Source organism: Rhinolophus sinicus, linkage group LG16 (assembly GCF_036562045.2).
Source record: "Rhinolophus sinicus isolate RSC01 linkage group LG16, ASM3656204v1, whole genome shotgun sequence".
Lineage (NCBI taxonomy): Eukaryota > Metazoa > Chordata > Mammalia > Chiroptera > Rhinolophidae > Rhinolophus > Rhinolophus sinicus.
The window spans coordinates 26583419-26608989 of record NC_133765.1 but is presented as its reverse complement, the minus strand read 5'-3'; the positions used below and the strand labels follow the sequence as shown (position 1 = coordinate 26608989).

Sequence of the window (25571 nt, the reverse complement as noted above, 5' to 3'; positions counted from 1 at the left end):
CACTACTCCTGTTGGCGGGGGTGGGGGGGTGGGTTCTGAGGAAGGAGGAGTAGCTGGTACTACAAAATCCACTAAGGCAAATACTGCTCATTTACTGAGCACTAACACTATTCCAGGTCCCATGCTAAGAACTTGGCACAAACCTCTGAGATAAGTCCAATTACAAACTCCATTTTCCAGAGAAGACAATTGAGGCTCAGAGAGGTTAGGGAACTGCCCCAATGTCACACAGCAGGACCAAGATGTGAGTTGGATCTGGTACTTATGATACCAGAATATCACCTCATGACAGAGAATTATAGAAGTGGGTGGGAGTGCTGACGGTTCCTGGAGGCCAGGAAGTGTAGTCTCACCTATTTCCCTTCTCTCCCTCTCCTCCAGCCAGCTGGAGGCCTTCCACAAGGGCAGGCTGCACAAATTCCCACATCCAATTTGTGCTAAGGCTTAGGGAAAGTACCTGGTGGAGGAGGGGTCAGACTGCTACTAGAACTTTCCTTTCCTGGAAAGAGACCTACTAAATGTGATAGTCCAGACCTCGGCAGGGGACACAGAGATGGCAGAGGAATGGACCTGTCAGTCACTGGATTGCCTACCAAGCCCCTACACTCTCTGTACCATGACCTTCTGCTGCCGCAGATCCATGCACAGGTGTGTAGAACACAGTTTCTCCCAGTCTGGGAAAACACACTCTCCAGTGGAAAGAACAGCTAAGGATAACTTCTTGGCTCCTTCAGGTGACAGCATACCCACACTCCAGCAAGGTCACACCTGCCCAACCCCTAGAGGACATGGCTCCTGCTTCCAGGGAATGCTTAAAAGCAGCCACCAGCTACCATTTGCTGAGTGCTTCTAGGTGCTTGGTACTGTGCTAAGGGCTTTACATACATGATTTCTCAGCCTAACAGCAACCTTTTGGCATAGTTATTATTTCATCATCTTCCCCTTTTTACTGATGATAAGACAGGCTCAGAGAGCTGACGTGACTTGCATAAAGTCACACAGCTAGAAAGTGGCAGAGATAGGATTTGAATCTGTGTAACTGCCTCTCAGTCCAGGGCTGCTCTCTTCAATAATAATAATAATAATAATAATAATAATAATAATAATAGCAACAACTAACATCCCTTGAGTGCTGGGCCAGAAAAGTAATAAGAGCTTTATACAGGTTAGCCTACAATCAAGTGCTCCTAGAGATGAGCAAACTGAGGCAGTATACATACCAAAGCATCTAAACCTTTTTCCACACCCAAAGCCACCGTCCTCAGCATTTGAATTTTTATGAAAGTCTCCTAACTACTCTAGCGGCATCTGTTCTCCACCTCCCTTTACCCAGCGAAGGAGTTCTTAATATATTCTGGATAGTAACCTCTTGTTAGATGATTTGCAAATATTTTCTCCTGTTCCATAGGTTGCCTTTCACTTGGTTGTGTCCTTTGATACACAAAAGTTTTAAAGCTTGACGTAGTCCAATTTGTTTCTTTTTGTTTTTGTTGCCTGTGCTTTTGGTCTCACATCCTCTAAATCATTGCCGTCTCCAAGGCCATGAAGCTCTTCCCCTATGTTTTCTTCTAGTTTTATAGTTTCAGGTGTTTAATCCATTTTGAGCTAACTTTATTAGATGGTGTAAGGGTTCAACTTTATTCTTTTGCACATGGATATCCAGTTTTCCCAACAGCATTTGTTGAAGAAACTGTCCTTTCCAGAATGAGTGGCTTTGGCGTTATTGTTGAAAATGATTTGCCTATAAAGTAATAGCTTATTTCTGGGCTCTCTATTCTATTCCATTGTGCTGTCTCTGTGTCAGTGCCTCACTTTTTGTTTACAATAGCTTTTGTAATGTTTTGAAATCAGAAAGTGTGACTTCCAACATTTTCAAAATTGTTTCTACCCTTTGGGGGGGTCCCTTGAGATTCCATATGAATTTTAGGAGTTTTTCTATTTCTGCTAAAAATGCCATTGGGATTTTGATAGGTATTCCACTGAATCTGCAGATTACTCTGGGTAGAATGGACATTTTAACAATATCGTCTTCCTATCCATGAAGGCAGGGTGTCTTTCCATTTGTTTGTGTCTTCTTTCTTTTAGAAATGTTGTGTAGTTTTCACTGTACAAGTCTTTCACCTGGTTAATGATAGTTAAGTGTTCCTAAGCATGTAATTATTTTTGATGCTACTGTAAATAGAATTGTTTTGATTTCCTTTTCTGATTGTTCATTGTTAATGTATAGAAAGTTGATTTTTGTGATTATGTATCTTGTAACTTTGTTGAATTCTTTTATTAGTTCTAACAGTTTTTTCTTTATGTGCATGTGGAATCCTTAGGGTTTTTGGCATGTAAGAGCATGTCACCTATGAACAGAGATAATTTTACTTCTTCCTTTCCAAGTTGGGTGGATTTTATTTATTTTTCCTGCCTAAATGCTCTGGGTAGGACTTCCAACACTATGTTGAAAAGTCCAGAGTAGGCATCCTTCCCTTGCTCCTGATCTGAGAGAAAAAGCTTTCAGTAGGAATTTTTTTAAAACGTAACTACAATGCCACAATCACATGCAACAAAAATACCAATGACTTCTCAGTATTAGCTAATACTCAGACTATTTTCAGGGGCCTTTGTCTTAAAATGTCTTTTTACAGTTAGTTTTTCCAAATCATATCTCAACAAGCTACGTATATACCTCAGTGAGAATCAAATATTGTTCCAGGAGGAAAATAGAACATAGGGTCCCTAGACCTGAATGCACACAGAAACAAGACATACTCACAAGCTCACCACCGTTTTCAAATAATTTATTAGGAATTTCAAACTGAAAATAAAACCTGGAAAAAGAAGTTACAGATGTGGAGAGAAGAGACACCGGAGGGTGGTAACTTGCTGGCTTCAAAACACCATGTAACATCTTTTTTAAAAATTCCCCAAACAAATCAGAAAACGGAATTCCAGGGCCCTGATCCCATGGGTGGGCCCAGTGGGGTGGGGGTAAGGGTGTCACAGGAAGGGGAGGAGAGGGAAGCTAAGTCTTTCATGACTCAGCTCAAACTGTAGAAAATTAAAAATAAAAACCAATAAAATGCAGCTTCTCTTTTATTAGGAAACATTAAAAAAAAAAAAAACAGGAAAAAAAAAAAAAAAAACACGAACAGCCGCACATCTCAGTAACAAAGATTATTGCTTTGTGTTCTCAGGGCAAATAGGTTAAGCACCTCACACAGACAATTAACTCTCCAAAGGGGGTTTTCAGGGTGGGGGCTGTGATGCAGAAGGGAGCTTAGGTCCCCAGCCTCAGACCTGGGGGGAAAGGGACATCGAGAGAGGGGGGACGATGACGGGTGGGCCTTGGCCCTGCCACGCCAGCCAGGTCACTCACTGTTCATGAAGTCAGACCCTGAGCCTCTTTTTCCTTTAAAGGGGACTCAGGAGTAAGGGGCTGCCAAGAGGCTCTGGCCATGGGACCGTCCTGGTGGGAAACTTCAGTGAGAGAATGTGGGGGTTCCCTGAGAAGCCCTTTGCTTTCCCCTAGGGTCCGCCCCTTCCCAAAGTTCCCCCTGATGCCCACTCATGGGGGGCTCAGAGCAGAAGCCATGAAGGCCTGACCTAGGTAGGGGCAGGGGAGACCTTTGGAGAGTTAATTCCTTTCCAGCAGTGGCTCCGGGCAAGCGCTTCTCTTCCCTCACCCTTCCTCCACACTGGGTTTTCAGGGTGAGCAGGCCCAAGGCCTTGAGCCCTAGGGCCTGAGAGAGGGGGCCTGCCTCGGCCACAGTTGAGGCCTGCAAGCTTACAGTAACGGTGTCTGAGGAGGGGACAGAAACACGGGAGGGAGGAGACCTGTGCAGGGTGGGGCCAGGCGATGCCCTCACCCCCAAGGGGTCTTAGAGAGGGTAGGGGCTTCACCTCACAGTATTTACATATAATACAGGACGGGATGGTTCCAGGGGCTCGGCCTGGCCTACACAGCCCTGTCCTCCTCTCCAGGGCTGGAGGGAGGTGGCCAGGGGCCCACACCCACATAAACATTTTGTTCTCAGCTGGTGGGGGGCACCTGGCCCCTTGCCCCCTGCGGCCTGGGGCTTCACATTCACAAACCTAGAAATAGTTTAAAAAATGGTTTCTTTAAAAAAAAAAAAAAAAGTAAAGAGAAAAGGAGGGAAAATCAGAATAAAAAACCCCGGGTTGGAGCTGCGGCCTGTAGCAGGCCCCCTCCACCCTCACTCTAGCTATGCACAAATACAAAAGCCTTCTTGGGGGCGGGGTCCTATGGGGGCACGGCAGAGAGGGAGGGGCACAGACCCGAGACGGAAAAACCAGGGGGTGGTGGGGGGCAACCGGCTAATCCAAAATAAATAAAAGAGGGCAGGAGAGGGGAAAGGGGCACAAGGGCAGAAGATGGGGAGGTTAGTAGGGGAGCCAGACGACGTCTAGGGGCAGCAGGGCAGGGGCCCGGGCTGTGGGCCCATGAGTAGGGGGCAGGCAGTAGCGGTCCGAGTCGCTGCGGGGGAGGGGGCGGCTGCGGCTGAGGTGTCCCTGCCCCCTTGCTGGCTCACTCGTGGTCCTCAGCTGCAGGCTGGGGCGCTGCAACACAGCCGGAGGTTATTGGGGCAAGGAGGCGTCCTGCCCCTAGAACCCTCTGCCCCCCATTCTTTGGGGGCCCCAGAACGTATCCCTGCGCATAGACCTCTTTCCCTGATACCCTCTCCTGGATGATCTTTGTTCATACACTTTGTGCTTTTGGTTCCCAGTTTGAAAAGCTCTTACCCTAGATTTAGATGGCTGGAGTTATTCAAATATCCCCTTTTCAGAGATGCCTTCTCTAAACCCCTAAAGTAGCCCCCTCACACACAATTTGGAATTATCTCGCTTGTTCACTTGATTTTTATCTGTAGAATGAGAGAGGAACCTTGTCTGTCTTATACCTCCTCTTTCCTGGAATAGTGGTGAACAAATAGTTTGAGTGAATAAATAAAAAAAATAAAAAGGTCACTGATTCACACGGTACCCCCACCAGCTTGCTACACACTGAATGCTGACGGCGTGTACAGGGTTCTCTCTCTCTCTCTGTATATGTTTACATGTCAACAGTATTGTTTTAATAGTTGTAAAATATTCCATTGTATGCATATACTCGTACTCTCATTTATTTAACTACTTTCCTTTTGATGGGCAATTCAGTTATTTGCACTTCTTAAAATAAATGCCTAAAAGTGGAATCACTGGGTCAAGGGGATGAATGTTTAAAATCTGGATAAACACTGCCAGACTGCCCTTTAGAAACCCTGAGCGTATTTGCACAGTTTCCCCTACACCCTCATCAATGCTGGGCATTAGGAATCTTTAAAAAAAAAATCTTTGCCTGACAGGTGGAACGTGCTGCCTTGTTATTTTCATTCACATTTTTTATGTAGCAGGTTGAGCAGCTTTTCATGTTCATTGACCATTGCTGGTATGAAGGTCTGTCCCCCCACTGGACTGTGGTTTCCATGTGGGCAGGAACACAGTCAGTGTCCCAGAATGGGATACCAGTTCCAGCCTCCCCAATGTCTCCCCCACCCCAAGGTCCCTGCCCACCTCACCTCCTGCCACCTGTCTCTCGCTTCAGTGGTACCCATTGGTGAAAGCTGTGGCAATCAAAGGGCCCTGGAAAGAGAAGAATTAGACTCCTAGATTCCTGGGGGAAGCAGAAAAGCCCAGGGGCTCCTTTTCTCCCGCAGAAGATCCAAGGTGACTCAGGCCCTACTCTGACCTGCCCAGACCGTTCCCACTGCAGACCCACTAAAAGATTCTTCGGAGCAGCGCCTGGGGATTTGCGTATCACCAGTACCCTGGTTAAATTTGGGCCCCCTGAGCTGGAATCTAGCCTCCATGCAGGCAGAGATGGTGAGTCTCATTCGCATGCTATCCCCGGAGACCACCCAATCAATGCCTGGTACTCCGAGAGCCATGCTGACATGCCCACTGAATGAATGAGGACTCCCGTGTTCCCCCTGGGCAACAACACTCTCTCTCCATCCATCATCCCTCGCCTCCCTTCTGCCCAGCAGATGGACAAGGCCTTTCCCTCCTCCAACTTCAGGGTCTTCCAGGACCGGCCCACTCACCCCAAGACTGTGGCCGAAGCCGGTGCTGGGGGCGGGGCTGGCAGCGCTGATGTAACTGCTGACCCCCGAGTCCTGGTTGGCTGCTCCATAGAGCTCAGCCATGGGGCCGGGGCTGGTGGTCCCCAGGAAGCCCCCTGTGCGGCTGGGAGTCGAACCTGGAGGGGGAGCCATCGTCCAGGGGTGAGAGCCTGGCAACCCAGAAAGAAGATGGTGATAGCCCCTGTGCCTTCAAACCTGTCCTACCCACCCTGACCTTGCCCCTCCCCTCTGCCTCAGCCCCACATCCCAGCAGGGCCTGTGGGTCCACCTCCTGGAGATACCTCCACGTCTATCCATCCCCACCAGCCCTAGCCCAGGCCCCCATCATCTCTTGTCTGACCACTCAGCAGCCCCCTCCCTCACTGATCTCCTCTTGAACCCCTTCAAACCATCCCCCATGCTGCAGCTGTGTGCATTTTCTAAAATTCACATCACTCCACTGCTTAAAACGTTCAGCCTCTCCCCAGGACCCGGTTCCTCCTCTTCCCTACTCCCATTTCTGCCCTCCACCCATGCTCCCTGGCTGCCAAGTCTTTGCACCTACTATTCCCTCTGCCAAGAACTCTTTTCCTCCTCTTTGCCTTCAAATCGGAAGTGAAGATTTGAATGACTTCCTCCTGGATGACTTCCGCAGAGGCCTGTGAACTCCCGACTTCCCCAAAGGAGAGTACCATCCTTCAGAAGTATCGCCCTTTTAATACCTGATGCCCCCACCAGCCTGTTATCTCTGGAGGGCAAGAGACCGTGCCAGTCTCATTCCTGGCTGGCTCGCTAGGTGCTCAGTTAACACTTGTCCAGTGAATGACTATGTAAGTCCCTCTGAGAAGGGGTGGCAGTGGCTACCTTCCCTCCCCCTAGACTTCTCTGACCTCCTACACTCCTCTCCTTGCTTCCTGAACTCCAGAAGGCCTCACCTGTCCCTCGAACCACAGCTGCTGCTGCCGCCGCTGCTGCCATTGGTCCATAAGCGGTGAGAGGAATGGCTGAAAGGAAAGGTATGGACACTTCAGTGTGGTGGGTGAGGAGACAGGTAGATGAAGGAGGCCCCCTCTGGGTAGAGCCTCTGCAGCCTTACCCCACCACAGAGGGAACAGTGCAGCCCAGGGTCAAGGCAGAAAGAGCTTCCTCTGTGCTCTGCCCCGCAGAAAGGATGGAGACAGGTGGGCGGATGGCTTTCCATCCTTCACCCCTGGACTCAAGCAGCACAGACAACCCAAAACTCATCGAGGGTGGGGGCAGGGCACCCCACCCTGAGCTGTTCTGAGTGTTGCCCACCGCTGTCCCTTCTCCAAGGAGTGCCCTTGGCCCAAAAGGGGCCACCTAGCCCAGAGGTACTGGGGAGGTTATGTCCGTCTTCCAAACCCGTCAGCTGGAGCCAGTGACTAATTGACGTGGGGTCCAAAAAGCCAGGTCCGCTCCCTCAGGTGGAACTGACTCAGGTACAGTTCAAGCCACAGAGCTGCCTGTGCTGACCAGCGGAAGGTAGACTCCGGGGGCGGCCACACTTCTGCTTTGCTCCTTCTGCTGCCTGGCCTGCTTCCCTCGCTCCCCTTCTCCTGAGAGCATGTCCTTAATAAATCGTGTACATGCCTCAGGGCCCCCCTAACCACCAGCCAGCCAGAAATGACCACCTCCACCCCCAAATCCCTTCAGCCCCTTTTCTCTGATCCCCTCTTCAGACACAGGGATCTTGCTATTTCCTTGTTTGCTGTCTACCTTCACCCTCCCTTCACAGCACCTAGCACCCTGCCTTGTACACTGTAGGTGTTTAATAAATGTCAGCTGAAGGAGCAGAAGGGACCTCTGCTTAAATAACTGGTTGGAGGGTGCGGGGTGGTGGTGGCCAGTTGGCTCAGTTGGTTAGAGCGTGGTGCTATTAACAACAAGGTTTCCAGTTTGATCCCCACGAGCCACTGTGAGTTGCCTTCCACAACTAGATTGAAACAACTATTTGACTTGGAGCGGATGGGTCCTGGGAAAACACAATTAAAAAATAAATACCTGGAGCACCTTTTAACGCTTAGCTCTGCCGCTACAGCCCGAGAGACTACAATCCCACCTAAAGCCACGGTCTGCAGAGTTGGCATTTGCCCTGGGGAACACCAGTCTCTCATCCTAAAATGCGCCCCCTTGGGGCTGATTGGTCACCCTGACCCTGAACTGGAACTGGAACTAGACCTGGGGCTAGGGACTCCAGAAAAATGCCCCTGAAAATGCTTGGCATGGCCATTGACTGGCCTGATGATTCAAGGTTAAGACAGTGCAGTTCCCGCACATTAGAGGAGCCTTGCCTAAGAGCTTCACACAGTTGGCTCCTCCTCACTCAGATGTCACCTCCTCTGAGAAGCCCTCCCTGACCACCCCCACTAAGGCAGCCCCCTGCCCATAACCCTAATACCTCACCTCATCTCGGTTTTATTTTCCTTGTGGAATTTCTCACCCTCTGAAAGTATCTTATTTACTTGTTTATTTGTCTATTGTTATCTCCCTCCACGAGAATATCAGCTGCAGGAGGGCAGAGACCTTGTCTGTCTCATTCACTGCTGTATCCCCACTGACTGGAATAGTATCGGGCATGATAAATATCTATTGAATGCATAAAGGAGACACCCACATCTCCTGAAGGCAAGAGAAAAGTTCAGACCCTAGACCTGCAGAGGGGACACTTCTTCCCTTAGTTCTTTGAGGGTGGGGGCTGGGCTCTGAGGTCTGTTTTTTGGTCCATTTAGGCATTTCCACAAAGGAAAGTCAGCATGGCCAACCCGAGGACATGCTTATTGCAACTGTAAAGGGTTACTCATTTGTATACGTATTTGTTTCCCTCTCTAGACTGCAAGCTTTGTGACAGCAGGCCCTGGCTCTGTCTTGTCCCCCAGGGCCTAGCAGAGTGTCTCACACAGTAGGTCCTCAACACCGAGTTCTTCAATGAGTAGAAAAGGCCCTCCATCTGTCTCCCCCATTGCTGGTCAAACCCCCACCCCGCTCACGGAAGAGTCTCTATCGCCCTCATCTTCAGGACTCTCTACTCCCTCCCCTTTCTTCACCCCATGTTTCTCTTCCCCCTTCCCCACTTTGGGGGACTCCTGAGCACCCCTTGGAAGGAAGGTCTCATCTAAAGCAGCATCCATGCTCACGTCCTCCACACACGGCCAGGTTGGGGGGGAGAGTCTGGGGGTGGGGTAGGGGAGAAGCAGGTTGAACACAGAAACCCCTTGCAGCCCACCTCATCTGAGCATGTCCTTCCCCTCCCCTTGGACTTGGCCTTGCCCCCAGCTCCATAGCTGCATTGATTGGCCCAAGTGAAAGCTCCAGTTGGAGAAATGGCTCCAATGGCTAAGCAGCTTCATACCACTTGCCTAGAATTCCCAAATGGACAGCCAGAGGGCTGGATTTACCCCTCATATAGGTCTCCCTTGGCTCGTGGTGGTTTAAAAATTGTGAATTTGTTGCCAACATTTGAAAATAGTTGAAAAATTCATTTGAAAGCAAAAGCCAGGTTTCTGGCTTCTCTTGGAAAACGAGATCTTAAAATACTGGATCTGTATCCCCTCCCAGCAAGGGTCGGCTGGCAGGGATTGCAGGCCTGCCCACTCCAATTTGCCGAAGTCCCCACCTGGCCCATTCTGCTCTGAGTTTGACTCCCTGGCTTCTTCACTGCTGGGTCCCAGAGCCTACATGGCACCTGGCACACAAGGAGGCACGATACAAATATCTGTCAGATGGATGAATGAGTGACTTTGCCTCCAGCTGCTGGGCTCGGCCCTACGTCCCACACTTAAGGGCCATGCAGCTCTACAGACTGGCCAGTGCCCGGGTGGATCGCTGTATCCTCACAGCAGGAGGGCTGATGGGCAGGAGGAAAGGGTCCCACTAGCTTTCCCTGGGGAAGGTCCCTGAGTCCTTCTCTTTCTCCCCATGTGGCCTGTGAGGTATACGAAATCCGAGCGACTGACCTGTAAGCTCGGGGAGGACTGGGGCGCTCGGGAGAGGGGTCCGCTCTACACGGAATTCTAAAATGAAACGTAAAACAGCTTAGGAAGATGCAGGGAGACCCTCGGGCATGGCCCAGAGAGGACAAATGCACCCACAGGGACACTGGGTGGGGGGACAGGCCATGCACAGGACCCAAGAGCTGGGGATGGGGAGAGCATAGTCCCCAGCAGGCAAGGGGAGGGGAGGAGACACAGACACAGAGAGGAGAGACAGACAGACAGGGAGAGAAAGAGCAGGCAGAGTTGCCACCTATACCCTGGGCACAGGGCAATGCTGGAGCTACCGTTCCCAAGTTTCTTAAAAGGCTTGAGATTGTACCACAACATTCCCCAGAATTCTCCTCTTCTCCTATTTTGGTGGGAGTGGGGGAGGGGAGGAAAAGCTAGGGCGGCAACATTGCTGAAAAGCGATGACCCTAATACAGCAGGTCAGCCTCAGGTTTGGTTCCCAGTTCCAGCATTTTCTAGTTGGGTCATCACGGCAACTCACTCCTCTCTGAGCCTGTTTCCTCACCTATGCAATGGGGCTCATCAGCCCTCCCTCATGAGATTGTCGTCAGGATTAGACAACATAATGTGTACACAGGATCCCAAGCGGTGTACAGCCCCACAGGCAAATGATGCAAGTGTTTAGGGATCCTCTAACAAATCAGACCCAAAAAGAAAGAAAAAGCCTTGCAAAAATTTGATATTTGATATCTCAAATATCTCAAAGAAAACAACATTGAATAGTCATCATGGGAGAGTTCAAAACTTTGTTGGGCTTCCTGCCACTTATTTGAAGGCCTAGTGTTATTTTTATTTTGAATTACAAATGAGGGTGGTGACCATCATGCTTTTAAATTGTTTTCCATCATTCAGGATCTTGTGAGCCTTGAAAAGGCTCAGCGTAGCTAGTGGTCATTGCACATGTGTCCAGAAAGACACAACCAACGCTGGCCCTTGGGGAGCTCCCCACTGCCCCACCACAAGCCTGGTGCCCTCTTTGGTGGAAGTGGCAACCCTAGAGTGGGGTGGGGAGGAGAGAAAGACAGGAGGCAGGCAGGGATTGGCCTGGGCCTGGGAGAGAACAGTGCCATGCAGGGCCATGCTGGAGCCCCCAACCCCAGCTTCTAGGAAAAGGGTGAGGAGGGGATGGGTGGGGAGAGGCGCTCCTTCCTCAGTCATGCCCTTCCTTCCAAGCCTCCAGCAGGCAGACTCCCCCCAGCCATGCACCCCCCAGACACCGCCCTGAGGAGTCAGACTGCCCAGGAACGGGGGACATGCTGGCAGCAGAGACACTGAGCAGGACTTACCGGGGAACTGGTAGGTGTAGCCAGGGGCGAGGCCTGTGTAACTCCGGCTGGCGTAGGTCGTGGCTTGGAAACCGGGGTAACCTGATGGGGCAAAAGGGCTAGTGTCAGATGCCTCACCTACAGCATGGACCCTGATTAGTGGGGAGGGCTCTGAGCCACTCGTTTCCCTCCCCAGCTAGTATCACAAGTAACAGTCAGTTACATGTACCAAATGCCTTCCACATGCCAAGCCCTGTGTTAAGTCCACCGCACAATTTATTTTTTCCTTAAACCTCATGAGAACCCTAAGCAATAATTACTATTCGGAGCCCCATTATAGAGATAAGGAAACTGAGGCTCAGAGAGGTAACACTTATTGGCTGAGAATAATCCAAACCCTTACCAAGGCCCTTTGTGCTCTGGTTTCTGCCTCCGTCCCAACCTCATCTACACTCTGCCCCTGGTCACTCTGCTCCAGCCACACTGACTTCCCTGCCGTTTCCTAAATTCACCAAGCTCCGTCCCACCTCGGGGCCTTTGCATATGTTGTTCCCTCTGCCTGGAACACTCGTCTCCCCAGGTTTTCACATGACTGGGTCCTTGTCATTGTGCAAGTCTCAGGTCAAATGTCCTCCTCAGAGAGATCACCCCACAAAAGTCTTTCCTCTTTTTAGTTACAATATTTATCATATCGCCCTGGTTTTTCCCTTTCATAGCCCTGGTGATCAATATCTGAATTTATTTCAGGATTTCTTTTAGTGCTGATTTTCTGTTTTCCCCATCTTTTATTTCTGCATCTCCAGCACCAGCATGGTACCTGCTACTTAGTATGCAGCTAATAAATATTTGCAGCTATGAAAGAAAATTCATATAGTGAGTAATAATGTTGTAAATGGGGTTCAAATTCAGATTTGACTGGCTCCAAGTCTCTTAACCACCATTCTAACTATTTGTTAGGAAACTTCTTTTTCTTTCTTTCCTTCTTTCCTTTTCTTTCTTTCTTTCTTTCTTTCTTTCTTTCTTTCTTTCTTTCTTTCTCTTTTTCTTTCTTTCTTTCGTTCTTTTTCTTTTTTTACACTTTAAATGGGGTGAAAAATGAATCATCTTGAAAAGAAAACTTTCTCAATGTTCCAGATCAAAGGAGGCTAAAGAGACAGGACAACTAAATGCAAGACCTGATTCTAGCCTAGATTTTGTTCTGTGAGGCAAAAATATGCTATAAAGAATATTACTGGATCAACTGATAAAGTCAGAAAATAGATTAGATTAAAATAGTTTATCAGTATAAATGTACAAAGTTGATCATTATGTGGTTTCATGAAAGAATATCTCCAATTTTAGGAAACATACAATGAAATATTTAAGGGTAAAGGGCCATAATGCATATAATTTACCCTCAAATGATTCAGGTAAAAATCACTAGTGTGTGTGTTCACATATACGTATGTACACACACACACAAACATATATACACAGAGAGAGAGAACATGCGAAAGCAAATGGGGTATGTTAACAATAGGTGAATCTGGTAAAGGGGACATGAATGTCGTTTGTGCTACTTTATTTTTTCACCCTTCTGAAAGTTTGAAATTACTTCCAAATAAAAAATTAAAAAAAAAAACTTCAAGAGAAGACTGTGCTCCATTTAGAGGGTGCCATCCCCACCCATCCTATCTGTGATCCCAAATCCTCACCCTCTAGCCCACCTCTGAATTCCCCTGAATTCCCAGAGCACCCTCCCCCATCCCTTGCAATAAAGACCCCCGTCGTATGTTCTCTTTCTGTGTTCACACATCTTGTCTCTCCAGGGATAAACTTCCTGTGGGCCCAGCTCAGATTTTCCATCCAGTCGTGGGCGGCCCCAAGTGTTGTTGACCCCTCCTCAAGTTCCAAGGCTCACGGCAGCCTTCATCTCGTCCAGGGGGTCTCCCTGACACCCCGATGGGTTAGGTGCCTCTTTGAATCCACTCTGTGGTGATTCAAGCCTCCAGTCACTCTGTGGCGACATAGACCGTTTGTTCCTGCCTCCCACTTGACGGGGAACTCCACGAGGGCAGGTGGTGCCTCTCAGAAGCTGCTCAATCAATGTTAGTTGAATGAACAAGAAGCAACAGCCTTCTTTTTTGCCTTCCCAAACATCTTTGGGTCTTTGTAAATGCTGTTCCCTCTGCCTAGAACACTTTTCCCTTCCCTTCTCCCCTGCCTTCCCATAACTAGCTCCTACTCAACCCACAGACTCAGCTTAAATGTAACTTCTTTTCTGGCTTCTCTAAGTCTTGGTCAAATTCCCTGTGACCCATGCTCCCTTGGTATACTTTTGCATCCCAAACCTATTTATTTATGTTCTTACTTATTTGTTTCCCCTGCCAGACTACAAAGGTCCAAGGAAAGTCACTGACGTACTTCCCAGGATAGTGCCTGGCATCATAGTTGCTCAATAACTATTTACTGGATGGATGAATGGATGAACAAATAAAGGGATGAACAGAAGGACCAATTAATAAGGAGCAGCTGGACCATTCTTCTGGCCACCGCCAGAGGGCAGTATCCCACAACAAAACTGCCCCACCTCCGGTAGGCCTGCCAGACCTGCGATCCTTGGTCTGCACTCCCACCCAATGACTCAGACAGGAGGGCAGACCATAGAAGAGATGCAACACCCACGCAGCCCCTGGCAGCCTCTGGAGCAGTTCCAGGCAGGAAGAAGCCGCAGGTGCAGGCCTGGCACATACCCAGCATGCCGATGCCCAGCATGAAAGCGTCCATCCCGTAGGGCATGACTCGAGACCTCCCCCGGGCCGAACCGGTTGGCGACATCACCTCTTTTGGCTGAGCTTTCTTACATTCCACCTGCAATGAGACCTGGCGGTCAGTCCCTCCTACAATCCCTCCTGTTTGTCCCCCCCACGGACCCTCCTGTTTCCTGGCAGGCCATTTTAGTTTTAATTTCATAGTTACCATTTATGGAGCCCTCACTATGCGCTAGGCACTGTGTGGGTGCAAACTATTGCTTTGCATGCAATAGTTCATGAATGCTGACACCGCTCCTGTGAGGGAGGTACTATGGCTACTCACCTTTTACAGATGAGGAAACTGAGGCTCAGAGAGGGGAAGTCATCTGCCCAATGACTACACTAGCAAGTGGCGGAGTGAGGTTTCAACCTGTGCTTTTTAACCACCATGGGTTAAAAAGCCTTCCTGTCCAGATTTTCAGGGGGTAGGAGAACTGGCTCTGTCCCACTAACTGGGAGGCCCCACTGCCTGCCTGTAGAACCCGCAAGCGTGTGTCTGGCTGGCTCAACCTGGAACCTCTGTCTCCCTCTGTACCTCCACCCCATCCAACCCCAGCTCACCATTTTGTTGTTGATTTCATGGAAATGGATTTCACACACTTTCTCCACGATGTCTTCGCTCTCAAACGTGACAAAACCGAACCCTAGTGGGCAAAGGCAGGGTCAAAATGGGGCTCATGGTCAAAACCCAGCGCTGAGTCATACCAACCACCACTTCTCTCTTGCAGGCTAGTGTCTGAGAGTTAACGGAAGGCTTTGCCCACAGCCAAGAAACCTCTCAACTATTCTCTGAGACAGGGTTTCTAGCTCCAAATTACAGATGTGAAAAGAAAGGCTCAGAGAAGTGAAGCGACTTGGTCAAGATCACACAGCAACTTAGAAAGTGGCAGAGCTGTGAGGAAATGACACTCAACGTGCCCTTTCTCTTCCTCAGATGCTCTCCAAAGAGGGAAGAAGGAACACACACAAACACTTATTTTAACTTACACAAAGTTGTATACACCCAAACATATGTTTGTACACACACTCATACACATATCGGTAGACACACACGTACCTGTGTATCACACAGATACTCACTGGTGCTCACAAAAACAGAAAGAGCCCTGCATACATGTACAGTCACCCTGACACACCAGACATACACAAATATTCAGATACTGACACCCTCACATGCAGATACACACACACATACCACACACACAATAGCACATACTCCAATCCCAGAACAGGCTGAAAGGCCCAAAGGCCTGAAACAACTGGAGAAAAACCCCGCCTCTTCCCGGGTGTGCCCCAGGGACTGGAATGGGATTCTCAGAAGGCAAGGCCCTTGGGAGAAAAACAACCAGGCAGTGAGTGTGAACACTGTGGCCCACATGCTCACAGGTTCAGGGCCAAGGGGGCTGGGCTCAGCGCTCAGCCCAAGGGTGGGGGTGAAGGGCAGTGGTAGGAGCAGACTGCCTGGGGCTACAAGTCAGCCTGACCCTGGGGCAGCGTGGCCTGAGCTCTGGTTTCCAGGGACAAGGTAAGCCCCTGCAGACACTGGCTGGGCAGACATGGTGGGGTGGTGGGGGCTGGGTAGGGGTGGAGGGCTGAGTTGGGGGGGGCGGGGGTGAGTTTGCTCCTCTGCTCCTCTCGGGTGTCTGCAATTCTGCAAGTTTCTAGCACAGGAAACGCGGCGGGACAAAAGCCTTCTGTAAGGCCAGGCCCTGGAGAGGATGCAGATCCTCAGGGATAGGATGTCAGGAGGAGAGATGAAAGGGCAGCTGTGACCTGCAGCCCCCTGGCTGACCACAGGCCCCCAGCCCAGCCTGAAAGGGGGGAGGAGGCCACACCCACCTCGGTGCCTGTTGGTGGTTTTGTCAAACATCAGCATGGCATCATCCACCTGAAATAAAACAGAGCCATTTTGTTGTTGGAGGACCCACCAGATACCAGGGGACCCATCACAACCCAGGAGCAGGGGCCCCCACACCCACTCCCCTATTGCCCAGTCCAGGCTTTATCTTAAACCTGTTCCCCATGCTGGGGACAACTTTTCATCTGCAACCCCAACTAGATGCCACAGTACCCCCCATTCAACCACCAGATTCTCAGTGGACCAGCCTGCAAATATTAAGTGCCAAATATGTGCTTGGCACTTTGCCCCATCATCCTCTCCACATTCCTTGCATAGTAAAATCCTCATTTTGTAGAAAAAGAAATGGGCTCAGAGAGGTGAAGTCACCTGCCCAGGGTCACACAGCAAATCCTAGATCAAGTCTGGGAGGAGGAGGCACTGAGTAGACACTAGAGGAGGAAATACAGGAGCAAGATATGAGATGGAGAAACAAAAGCCTCTTCCCTTTTTGCAAAAGGCCAGGAGGACAGCAGCCACCCCAGCCAGTCTTGACTCCCTCTGCTGGTACAGATCTTTTCCTCTAATTGAAGTTTCCTTTTGCTAGAGGCTGTAATTAAAGCAAGTAGAGTTCAGTGCCTGAGCTGCTTGCCTCCCACTGACTGGGGGAGGGGACAGCGGCTGAGAAAGGATGAGGGTCTACATTATCCCCCTTCCCCTGGACCCCCGACTTCTCCTCTCGCTACTCCTTCAAGGCATCTGCATGAACACATGGACGGCCTTAGCTTCCCTCCCGAGTTCCAGCTCCTTCTCTTTGCCACATCTGTGAGTCCTCTTTGCCCTCTTAATTCTTCAGCCAATGTCAGCTATCTCATGGGGTTAAGCTAAGGTCTGATTCATCCTTACATCCCTTCCATCGCACTCCAGATGCCAACCCTCCCACAAATGTTCAGACACCCAAGGGATGAAGGTAAACTTCCCGAGGCCATGGGACACAGCCTCTCCCCTACTCTCCTTCCCTCTCTTTCCAGGCCCATCATCTGCCTCTTTGAAGAAAAGGGCAAACCCCGAACAGGGTGGTCCTCTATCTCTCCTTAGGTGCCAAGCTGCTCCGGGCCTCTGACTTCCCCTGGAGAGAACCAGCACCCCACTGAGCCAGGAGGCAGCTGGGTCCCTGGAGAATCTGAGAAGGAAATGACAGCTCCCACCCAAGGAGCTTCCTGCCCCAGGGCCCTGCAGGGGAGTGTCACCTTCGCTCCCATCCTTATGGACCCATTCTGAGTCCCAATCCCAAATCAGCTTGACTGTCCAAACTAGACGTACCCTCAGGCTCAGCACATCTTCCCCACACCTTTAACCAATGGAAAAGTGATACCCAGAAAGGAGGGTTGTGATAAAAGCAGACTTTGAATTGGAATCCTAGGTCCCACATTTGCTGGTGGGTAGCCCTGGGCAAGTGGCTCTGGGTCTCCATGACTCAGGTTCCTCATCTGTGAAATGGATGAGAGTGTCTTATAGGGAGGAGTTAAATGAGATCGTGCACGTAATACTCTTAACTCACAGTCCCTGGGATACAGTAAGTGCTTAATAAATAATGACTATTATTGTTATTACCTTATTATGGAGGGGTTTTTCCACAGTCACATGGGGGAGAGAGGCAAAGCTGGAGAGAGAGCAGCCCAACACTGGCTTTCAAGGATCCACCTGGACAGTGCCTGTGTCAGCTATGACCATGACCAACCTATTGAGCACCCTGACTTAGGCTCAATAATTATTTTTCTGAACCAACGAATGAATAAACTAAGAATTAGCCACACCCTCCTCCCTCTCCTATAGCTTTGACCCACAAACTGATTCAGCTCAAATCTACAGCCCTTCTGCTTTCCTCTACCCAGCCTTTCAATTCCACCATCCCTGGCCCCCCAGACCCTTCAACCTGGGCCCTGGCTGGACAGAACCCTAGTGAGGCAGGGGGACTGAGGCCAGGGCAGGAAGCAAGGAAAGTGGCCTGGGGTCCAGGAGACCCCACCAGTGTCCCCTCCTGGGGCCAGCTGAGGAGAGGGAGGCTCCCAGCCCGGTGTCCTTAATAGGCTTTGGTCTCCATGGGAACCCGAGGGCAGGGGGGCTCCGGAGGGGGGAGGGGAGGCGGCCGAGGCCTGCTGACCAGTGGGAGCCGCCAAGTTCGGCAGCCGCTAAGCCTGAGTGGCAGCCATGGCGGCTGACCATTGTTCCCCCCTCGGCGGCGGCCCCTCGATCCGGGCGGGGGGCCCCCCGCCGCGGGGCCCTTGGCATTCCCGGCTGTCCCCCTCGCTCCCTGGCAGCCTATTCTCCGGCTCCCCCTGGCCTCCCCGGGCCGGTTTCACATGCCAACGCCGATTTAGGCCCGAACAAAAGACGCGGCCGCTGACGGCTTCTCCTGGGGCCCGGTTGCCATGGCAACTCCGGCCCCGGGGGCAGGCGGCCTCCAATCACAGCTGCTGGATCAGATTAGTGCGAGCTCTAATGCTCGGCGTTCAGACACAAAGACACCCCGCCGGAGTGAGCGGGGCCTGCTGCTTCCCAGGAGCGCCCTTCCCTCTGGGGCCCAGGCCACCGACCTGCCCTCTGTCCTGGACCCAGGTCCCCACGGAGGCGCCTGAGCCTCGGCCTCTGGCCTCAACGCCGCCAGCATCCGCTAGCTAGGGGACCTCCCACCCTCTCCCCTAGACAGGGGGCTGAAAACCCACCCAGTCCCCAGCTCACATCCTATTTCCCAAGCCACCTTTTTTGCCCTTTGCCTAACAGGGAACTGGAAATGCCTTGATGGGAAAGTAGAGACCCAGCCTGTAGCCTGTTTTATGAAGGAGTAGACCAGGGACCCCAGCATTAAGCACAACAGCCCTATTTCACCCCCAGATTAAAATTTGATCCTCTCTTTGCCATCTCTCCCTGGGACCTTGACGGTGAAATTGCTCACCTTTCTGGGGACATCCTATTTTCTGATGACACCGTATCTCCTACTGTGTAGAGTAAACAGGCCCAAAATTAAAGCTGGATGCACCTCAAAGCTAAGGGCCAATCTTCTGAGTCTGATCTTCAGCCCCCCCAAAATAGCTAGGAATCAGCACGGGCCACCACCACAATCCCAAGCTCCTGCCCTAAGCTCCCACCTGTGCAAGCAGGGTGCTGAGTGCAATTGGGAGTCATATTTATTGCCCCCTTATCATCCTCACCAGGAAGGAGTGGGGGAAGGTGCAACAGCCCATGGCCTGGACAGGTGCAAACTCCCAAGAGGCCAAGGGGTGACTGGATTGAACTGGCTACGAGAGAGCAGCCTCCCTCGGGAGAATGAAGATAAGCAAGAGAAAAACACAGGGGAAGGGCAACAACAGAGACAGCTACTGTGTGGCTTCTGTCCCTGGGGATGTGTCCAGAGTCTGAGGCCCACAGATAGCCCAGGAGCCTGAACGGTGAGTTGGCCTGGCCTCACCCACAGAAGGACCCAACCCCCTTTTCTTCACCTTTTGCAGGAATTGGAATGACCCGGACTCCTCTTGCTACTGACCAATTCTACAGACCTGTCACCCCTTCAGCAAGCACCCCCAGATTTGACCCACCTTCCCGAACTGCTCAAAATATTGCTTCACGTCCTCCACCGTGGTGTTCACTGATAGCCCCCCCACAAAGATCTTCTTCGTTCGAGTCACCATCTGTTAGGAGGAGGGAATAAGAAAGTGGGCATCTGAGTCCTGTGGCCTACTGCCACCAGCAGGGGCTCGAGACCTCCTGCCAGGGCGCCAGCTGACAAGCTCTCTGTGGCCCCAGCTACTCAGAAGGCCCCCCCTGAGCTCCCCCTTGGACACCAGCCTCCTGTCATGGGCAGCTGTGCACCCCAAACCTTGGCTGGCTGGAGTGTGCCTCTCCCCTGCCTCCCTCCCTGGGGTCTGTGTGGGGAAAATGCCTTCCCTAAAGACCCACAGAGAGAGGGGTGAGCTAGTAACCCAAGAGTACAGCTTAACTTAGAGACCCCACCACCACCCCCTCCCAGAGAGGCCAAGGCCCATCACAGGGTGCCACTGAACTCCACACCAACATTTCCCTCATCAACCTCCTCTCAACTCAACCACTGGTAGCCCCGTGGCCCCAGCCCTGTTTTAGGAAGAACACATGGTCCTAATTACCCCAGGAGCGCATGGCTAATCCACAGGCAATTCCCAGCCCCATCCTAACACTAAAGCACCTTCTGTCACCAAACTGCTTAATGGAATTAACCCAATTCCGACCATGTGCTCCCTAGTGCGGCTTCCTTCGAATACCTGCTCCATAATTGCTTTCAGGCCCTCTGCTGGACCCTTCCAGAGATGTCCCTTTCCTGTCTCCTGAAAGTTGCCCTTCTCCCTTCACTGTGGCAGGAGCTGGGCACCATGGCTCAAAATCCGAAGGCATCCTAGTTCCCACCAACCCCCTTGCAAAGAGGAAACTAAGATCTCCTGGAGAGGGACGTAGTCCTAGGACACATGATAAGTCAGCAGACACAAGAGTTCTGCTCCTTGGACTCTAATCAGCCTTCCCGTCTGTCCCCTATATGCGACTGCTTAAAAATTAAGATTTGCCATGAGGCCTGGAATAGAATCTGGGCCCCTCCCCTGGGCCAAAATTTTGAGTGCTCTATAGCTCAACTGCTCAGAAATCTGTTTTCCGCATACCCAGAAAAACTTGCCACTGCCCAGGGAGAGAGAACACTTGGGAGGGCAGCTCCAGTCACCCAAGTTGAAAGACAACAGGTGACAGACTCCATGGTGCCTTCCCCCTCTTCAAACACATCACATCCAAGAGGTAGGAGAGTGACTGGGGTCAGAGGCAGCCCCCTGGCCTGATTCTAGCTCAGCCTCAGGGGGTAAGCCTGTCCTGGGTTTCACCCCCAAAGTCACTGGGCACAGAGGCTGTGAGCTCTGAGGTCAGAATTTGACTCAGGGTCCAAACCATACTGGCTTCAAATACAGGACAATGGGTCCCCTGAGAGGTTCCCCTTCTCCCAACACATGCAGCCCCTGCCCGGTCCATCCCAGAGCAGATGGAAAGATGATGCATGGTGTCTTCAATCCATAGAGCGAGGATATCAAGAATTCTCCCTCCTCCCATCCCAGTCCACAGAGGTTCCAGAAGCATCTTTCATAGAAAGGAATGCTGGGAATATCACAGCCCTCAGTAACAGGTACTCTCAGACACAGACACACCTACCTTAGGCTGTGCTCTCCGAGGAAAGGCCACCTTGGGATCAATCTGAAAGAGAAGGGAGACGTAGAAGGGGCCTTGATTATCACACTTCAGATGGCTGACCACACAGCTTTCAGCCCTGAGGACATCTCTCATCCCAGGACACAGAGGTGACACACAAGTGACAGAAACCCCCACAGCCTCTGGCAGGAAAGTGTAGTGGTTAACCGTTTAGGCCATAGAACCAGGCTGCTGGATTTGAATTCCACTTATACTGCTTCCCAGCTGTGAGACCTTAGGCAAGTTAAGCTGTCTGAGCCTCAGGGTCAAGCTCACCTGCAAAATGGGCAAATAGTAACAGCCACCTCAAAGAGTCGTCTGCAGATTATTTGAGATAATGCTTACAAAGCACTTGGCATGGTGTCTAGCTCACAGCAAGAACCCAAAAAAGTAAGCAAAGTCTTATTCCTTTAAGCACCAGGTATATCGAGGGCCTTCCCAGCTTAACCTACTTCACACAGATAACCTGTCTAGGTGAGGCATGCAATCCAGACTTTTGAAGTCTTGCGAATGGAAACTCTTTGCTTCAAGATAAGAATGCATAAACTACCAGGAATGGACTCAGTTCTGTTTCCCCGATATTATCGACATCTAACAGCCCTCCTTGACGGTGCAAACAGCTTCCTGAGAACGCAGCTAGGTTTGAGGCGAAGCAGAGCCCAGGCTCTGGTGACATGCAGGGGCATGGGATTTGGACTCAGAAACTCTGGGCCCCTGGCCAAACCTATGATCTTGGGACCTCGCCTGGTCCCTCTGCACCTCAGTTCCCTCATCCGCAAAGTGGGGACAATCACACCCATTTTTCCCAGGGGCAGCTGGGGGGAATCAAGAGATAATGTGGGTAAAAGCGGCCCTTTGTGAACTGCCCTTCACTGCACAAACAAAGGTGCTATTACCAGCAGGCCACCTTTGCCCTTGGCTGTGAAAACTGAGGGGAAAAGCAACATGCACCTGGATACTCCCAAGTACTCTACCTGTACTTAGAAATAACAAAAGCCATGACACACTGTGATCAATGCAGGGCCTATGAGGGCCGGTCATTCCAGAGTTTCTTGCCACCCACATGGGTGGACACCAGTCAGAAATTGACCAGCCAATCCCAGGCAAGATCTATCTTTTCCCAAAGTTCCTTCCGTTCAAAAACTCAGCCTCGTTCATTCTACTCAACCGGCTCTGGCTCCTCTGCGTGAATGGCATGAACCAGGGACCAGCTTCCTATAAGCTCCCCCCGTAGAATTTGGCCACAGAGAAGGAACCTCCAAAATCCACGCTAGGGCAGTGTCTTCTCTCTCCCAAAGTCCCACCAGGCCATAGAGAAAATCACAGCTGACCATTTTCCTTGTCTGAAGGTGTGATTTTGTACATCTATGGACATTTTCGTCCTTCTGTTTCTCCTGAAAGCATCCTCCCCAGCTACCAAAACACAACTCAGATAGTACCCCCGCACAGACACTGATGAGATGGTACCCAAGCCAGGTCCCACAGACCCACACACACCCATCCCTGACACGCCCCACCTCCACTCTGACTCACAGCTGGCAACATAAGTAAAACCCAACAAATAAATAAAAGGTGAAAGAACCCAAAATAGACTCCCCACAATAAACCTCCCTCCCACCCTCCCTTTCCCAGGCCAGAGAATGCCAAACACAAAGCCCTTGCCCTTGAGTCCCCAAGCTCGGAAGGATGCTCATCTCACCCTCCTTTCTCCCCTCCTGTCCCTTTATCAATCTTCCATTCCCCCCTCCAGCTCCAGCCCCAGCCCTTAAATCTCAGCTTCCTGAGCGCTGCAGAAGCCATCAGTGCATTCTGAGGACAGGGGATGGTAGGAGAACAGGCAGCTTGATGGCAGATAATCACCAAAAAACAATAGGCCACTGTCTCTCCATTCCCAGCTTGGGTCACTCAGTCTGAGCCAAGAAGATCCTTTCAGAGCCGGCAAAGTTGAGGCCTGGCCTCATTTGCTCATTACTGGGAGCAGGAGTGGGAGCCACTGGGCAGAGATAACAGGAGCTGGGGACAGGCGGTAATTTAACAAATTCTTGGGCACAACCAGCTATTGTTGCAGGTAAACAGGAGCCAGGGACTGACCCAAGCAGGGAGGCCCAAGGCTGGAGGAGAGTGGGGGAGTGTGGAGAGAGATCACACTGTCCTGGGCCTTTGGCAGATGGTCACCCCCATCACGGGTCACCCCCATCACAGAATAACCCCTGACTTTCTCCTTTTCCCTCTTTCCTTGAGCCCCAGCCTGAGCCAGCGCCCCCTACAGGGCCCAAGACACTGGGGAGTGGTGGGACAACAGCAAAATGTTCCAGGAGTTTGAATGCCAAACAAGCACCTAAGATCTAGTCCTTGGAAGGGTTGTTTTCAGGCACGCTCGCTCCCTTCTCATAAACCCCTTCATGGGCAAAGCAGGTCTGGGTCTTCCACACAAAGCAAGGAGCACATTGACCAAAAGTCAGGGGAGGGAGGAATGGAGGGAGGGGGATTCAATGGTGCTTTGCCATTGGTTTGGAATGGGGTGGGGGTGTCGCAGAGCCAAATACTAGTTACAGTTCAGAGAAGCCACGGGGTGGGTCACTGCAGCTCTGACTCACCCAATTTGGGTTAGGGGAGGGACCTAGCCCCACCCCAAGCTCCTCTCGGAGGCTTTAAGATTAGTAGGAGGGGGTGGTAGCTGCTTCTTCCCTCGCCAATACCGGAGGGGTTGGGAGATGTAGCATCTCATGGCAGGCCTGGGTTTTTTCTCCTCCCTCTCCCCTCAACTCTAGTGACAAAGTTTCAGAGCCTGGCAGCCGTTCCACTCAGAAAACTCCCCTCTTCCTTAAAGACCCCATACAACTGTCCCCTGGGGAGAGTCCTGACCCTCTCCTCCGGCGGCCTCCCTCTCCCAAAGGACCCCCGAAGCCCCGAGGGCCACTCACTGTTTTGGAGTCGAGCTCGTGCCGCGATTGCGCCAGCACTTTATCCACCCCCGCCTGGTCCATGAAAGTGACGAAGCCGAAACCCCTGCGCGCCGTAGTGAGGGAGAGGCAGATGGTTACAAGGCAGTGAGTGGCGGTGGAGGGGGGCGAGCCGGGAGCAGGAGGAGGGGGTGAGGGGCTCACCTGGATCTCTTGGTCAGGGGGTCCCGCATCACCAGACACTCCTTCACCTCCCCGAACTGGCCGAAGTATTCGCGCAGCCCTTCTGTAACCACACACCCGCCTTCGGACCAGCCCGGGCCCCGCGCCCTTCCCCCTCTCCGCCGTCCTTTGCCCCCGGTGACCCCGGCGCGGCCCGTCCGCCCCCGCGCCAAGCAGCCTGAGCGTTCTCCAGTGTGCCCCCCCCACCTCCAGCCCTCACCCGACTCCCGAGGAGCCTCCTGGCGCCCACGGGGGCCCCAGAAAGGCGAGGGCCGAGCTGGGCTGGAGGGGGGACGGCTCCGGCCGGGTTCCCGCCGCTCCGGGAGCCGCCTCACAAAAGTTTGAGCCGCAGGTGCGAGCGGAGTTGGCGCTGCCGCCAGCGGGTCCCGGGGGCCCAGCCCACCCCCCGATGCCCCCTGAACCCCTCATCTCCTCCCCTCCACCCGCTGGGCCGTGCGGGCTTCCCGATCGCCCTGCGCTCTCGGGGTCCCCGGGCGAGGCGCGAAAGAGAGCGCGGGGGCGCCCGGGGTCAGCAGGGCGCAGGGCCCGGCTGGGGTGTCCGGTTCCGGGGCGCCAAAGGGTCCGGGGTGCCCTGCCGAGCCGGCGGGCGCTCCCGGGCTCGCTCACCCTGCGTAGTCTGCCAACTGAGTCCCCCGATGAACATCTTGCTGCGGGAGGAGGAGAGACACAAAGGGCCCGCGTGAGCGCCGGGCGGCGGGGCGCAGGGGGCGCGGGCCCGGGCCCCGGGGAGGCCCGGCCCGACCCGGATCGGCCATGTTGGCGGGGCCGGGGCAAGCGCGGGCCGGGCAGGCCGGGCCGGGCTGGGCCGGGCCGTACCAGGGGTCGTGCGGCGAGTCCGGGGAGGCGAGGCCGGGCTGGGGCGCGTCAGTCTCCATCGGGAGCCGCGGGCGGCGCGGGCAGCGGAGCGGCGGCGGCGGCGGCGGCGGCAGCGCTCGGCGCGGGGCAGATGAGGAGCGCGGCGAAGGGGGCCGGACGGACAGGCCATGCTGCCCCCTCCCCCGACCCCGCTCGGGCGGGCGGGCGGGGACGGCCGAGGGGAGGGCCCGCCGGGGGCCGACCTGCCGGCTCCTCCCCCCGCCGCCCCGCGCGCATAAAGCCCCGCGCTTGCCGGCGCGTCCGGGCGCCCGCGGAGGCGGCGGCGCCCGG

At 52.4% G+C, this 25571-nt stretch overlaps 1 protein-coding gene across 5 annotated transcripts; it reads right to left on the bottom strand.

Annotated features, from left to right (window-relative positions):
- Window positions 1-2769: 2769 nt before the first annotated feature.
- On the bottom strand, window positions 2770-25492 carry MSI1 (musashi RNA binding protein 1). Of its 5 annotated transcripts, none has more exons than XM_074321289.1 (15): window positions 25242-25450; window positions 25032-25072; window positions 24387-24468; window positions 24204-24288; window positions 21244-21285; window positions 19620-19712; window positions 16026-16074; window positions 14748-14830; window positions 14127-14244; window positions 11416-11496; window positions 10082-10138; window positions 7043-7111; window positions 6090-6277; window positions 5565-5628; window positions 2770-4566 (listed from the first exon to the last, which is right to left on the bottom strand). In XM_074321289.1, the coding sequence occupies exons 1-14, from the start codon at window positions 25298-25300 to the stop codon at window positions 5587-5589; spliced, it is 1089 nt and encodes a 362-aa protein (XP_074177390.1). In that variant the 5' UTR covers window positions 25301-25450; the 3' UTR covers window positions 2770-4566; window positions 5565-5586. The 5 variants fall into 5 exon arrangements, with proteins under 5 accessions (XP_074177390.1, XP_074177391.1, XP_074177392.1 ...); XM_074321290.1 differs by having other exon boundaries at window positions 6090-6244; XM_074321291.1 differs by lacking the exon at window positions 10082-10138.
- Between the last annotated feature and the right edge of the window lie 79 nt (window positions 25493-25571).

Coding starts and splice junctions, on each gene's coding strand:
- MSI1 (XM_074321289.1), bottom strand. CDS start 25,300: ATGGAGACTGACGCGCCCCAGCCCGGCCTCGCCTCCCCGGACTCGCCG. Junction 10,139..11,415: donor CTACACCTACCAGTTCCCCG/GTAAGTCCTGCT, acceptor GTTTCATTTTAG/AATTCCGTGTAGAGCGGACC. Junction 6,278..7,042: donor AGCTGTGGTTCGAGGGACAG/GTGAGGCCTTCT, acceptor CTGGGTTGCCAG/GCTCTCACCCCTGGACGATG.